At 36.7% G+C, this 3,261-nt stretch overlaps 1 protein-coding gene across 1 annotated transcript in view; it reads right to left on the bottom strand.

The window, feature by feature from the left end:
• Positions 1-1,084: 1,084 nt before the first annotated feature.
• slc26a6.1 (solute carrier family 26 member 6, tandem duplicate 1) overlaps positions 1,085-3,261 on the bottom strand; it is a 30,078-nt gene continuing 27,901 nt past the window's right edge. The window contains exons 17-18 of the mRNA XM_083769194.1: positions 1,988-2,112; positions 1,085-1,534 (exon numbers count right to left, since the gene is read on the bottom strand). Coding sequence (XP_083625320.1) covers positions 1,508-1,534; positions 1,988-2,112 — 152 coding nt within the window. The 3' untranslated portion in view covers positions 1,085-1,507. The remainder of the gene's footprint in view (positions 1,535-1,987; positions 2,113-3,261) is intronic.

Below are 3,261 nucleotides of genomic sequence, written 5' to 3'. Positions count from 1 at the left end.
GTATATAATCCACAGTAGGTTACGGAAGAGCAAAGAATGACACACCCTCATCGAGAAAAACAAAGTAAGAAAATACAATATATTATCCTATGCTCATACCCAGACGAGTTGAACTAGTTTTGGTTCAAGTCACAAAGGCAAACATAGATGTAAGAAGGGATAGTATATGGGACACGCACATTCACATCCCTGTTGACTGGATGTCGTTAATGGGTGCCTGTGTAAAATATACAGGACAAGACCTAGAATCCGTACATCTTGAAATGCTTGCTGCAGATTTGACAGGAAAGCCCTAAGCTTTCACATGCATGTAAATGGCCTGCACATCAAATGGGGGGGGTCGTGTGTGTTTGTGTGTGTGTGTGTGTGTGTGTGTGTCTCAGACTAGAAGGTAATTGGATATTGCGGTCGGAAACATCACAACATCACTTCCTAAATCGGGACTATATCCAAATATCCAATCTTAACCCTCCAGATTAGTTAACTTTTGACACGACAATCAATCTGTTATGTCAATCTGTTACGGGTGCACTGACCAGCTGAAACTTGTTATGTCAATCTGTTACGGGTCCACTGACCAGCTGAAACATGTCAATCTGTTACGGGTCCACTGACCAGCTGAAACGTGTCAATCTGTTACGGGTCCACTGACCAGCTGAAACGTGTCAATCTGTTACGGGTCCACTGACCAGCTGAAACATGTCAATCTGTTACGGGTCCACTGACCAGCTGAAACGTGTCAATCTGTTACGGGTCCACTGACCAGCTGAAACATGTCAATCTGTTACGGGTCCACTGACCAGCTGAAACATGTCAATCTGTTACGGGTCCACTGACCAGCTGAAACATGTCAATCTGTTACGGGTCCACTGACCAGCTGAAACATGTCAATCTGTTACGGGTCCACTGACCAGCAGAAACGTGTCAATCTGTTACGGGTCCACTGACCAGCTGAAACGTGTAAATCTGTTACGGGTCCACTGACCAGCTGAAACGTGTCAATCTGTTACGGGTCCACTGACCAGCTGAAACGAGACAATATACAAGAACTCTTTACTTTACTTTATTTGTTTATTTACGGGACAGCGCAAATTAATGAACATTTCGATCAATACACATGATTGCATGTAAATATGCTGGATTTGGATGTAGAAGCAAATTTCCATCCTTAGTCCTATAGGGATGTCCCAATCACATTGTTTTGCTACCGATCCGATTCCGATCATTTGATTTTGAGCATCTGCCGATACCGATTTTTCCAGATCCGATAATTATATTTTATAGAACACGTTTATGCCATATCACAATTAATTCCACTAATCCACACTACTAAAACAAGACATGTAGGTTGTTTTTAAAGGCCACTGCACCACTACTCAACACATTAAAAAACACTAGATCATTCCAACACGCCAAAACAAACAAACAAACACGCCTAGGTTCTTGCCTCTTGTTGACTTTGTCTTTGCATTCAGGCAAAGTAGAAGTCACGTTTTGGGGTCAACATTCATTCAGTCATGTCTGGGTTGGTTTCCTGAGAAGACAATTAAGACAACTTAATGTAGGCTACAACATCTTTATTAACATTTCATTAACACAATCGATTTTTTTAAGACGCAACATTACGTCCTGGCACAGGGGGTTATAGTGCTTAAAACGTAACCTGTTGCTCCTTTGCTTGGATTGGGTTAAATTAGCCAGAGTCTTAGGGCACACGTTATGAGCTTGAAGATCGGCTTTTTGAACTACTTTTGAAAAATCTACTATATAGATTTTTCAAAATTAGTAAAAAATAATAATAAGAAGAGGCAAATAAGTTTAGGGATAAGGGGTAAGGGTTGGCACAAGATATAGCCCTTGGAGTCTTGAACTGAACATCCTGACTAAGCATTCTGCAAGTATCCTTAGGCATATTTGTATAGCACATTTTCTAACATGCAATATGTTGAATATAATATGTAACTTCCTAAGTTACTTCCCAACGTACCTCAAATGTGCATGGCAGAGTGTGAAGGCAATGCTGGACCGCATGGTGGACAGAGGGAAACAGACGGACCCTTGGCAGTGTATTGGGTATACAACCTTGAAACTGCAGCTGGGACAAAACTGTCTCTGTTGGGAAACACCACAATTTCTTTTTTAGTTTAAACATTTCATTTAATTCATATAGGTATTTATGTGATGCCCTGAGCCACTGCCGCCCATTAGTGCTGATGTTGGCGGGATCAAACCTTTGACTTTTCAGCCATTCCACAACCTAAACATCAGTCTCTCTAGATCAGGGGTTCTCAACGTTTTTGGCAGGGGACCCCCGGAAATGCTTTGGCCATGTCTCGCGACCCCCGCCCCACCCCCAATACAAACTGACTGCAAAAATAACCTTAATAATAGAGAAAATACATCATAAATGAATACTGAAACCAGATATAAAGTTTATGCATGCGCTATGTGTACTATGTAAACTCTTCATTTCCATTTTCCAGCCATGCAAAAAAAGAATAATAATAATTGGGCGACCCCCCGAGGGGTCGCGACCCACGGGTTGAGAACACCTGCTCTAGATAGAAGGCCATGCATTTTGTCATTCGACTGAAACTCCTACATGCAATATAATATACCGGTAGACATATATTTATAATATAATATAATATACCGGTAGACATATATTTATAATATAATATACCGGTACACATATATTTATAATATAATATAATATACCGGTACACATATATTTATAATATAATATAATATACCGGTACACATATATTTATAATATAATATAATATACCGGTACACATATTTATAATATAATATAATATAATATACCTGTAGACATATATTTATAATATAATATACCGGTAGACATATATTTATAATATAATATAATATACCGGTACACATATATTTATAATATAATATAATATAATATAATATACCTGTAGACATATATTTATAATATAATATAATATAATATACCGGTACACATATATTTATAATATAATATAATATACCGGTACACATATTTATAATATAATATAATATAATATACCTGTAGACATATATTTATAATATAATATACCGGTAGACATATTTATAATATAATATACCGGTACACATATATTTATAATATAATATAATATACTGGTACACATATATTTATAATATAATATAATATAATATACCTGTAGACATATATTTATAATATAATATAATATAATATACCGGTACACATATATTTATAATATAATATAATATACCGGT

This window comes from Protomyctophum parallelum, assembly GCF_964188405.1.
Source record: "Protomyctophum parallelum genome assembly, chromosome: 7".
Lineage (NCBI taxonomy): Eukaryota > Metazoa > Chordata > Actinopteri > Myctophiformes > Myctophidae > Protomyctophum > Protomyctophum parallelum.
The sequence above is the reverse complement of the archived record's forward strand: the minus strand, read 5'-3'. Positions and strand labels throughout refer to the sequence as shown.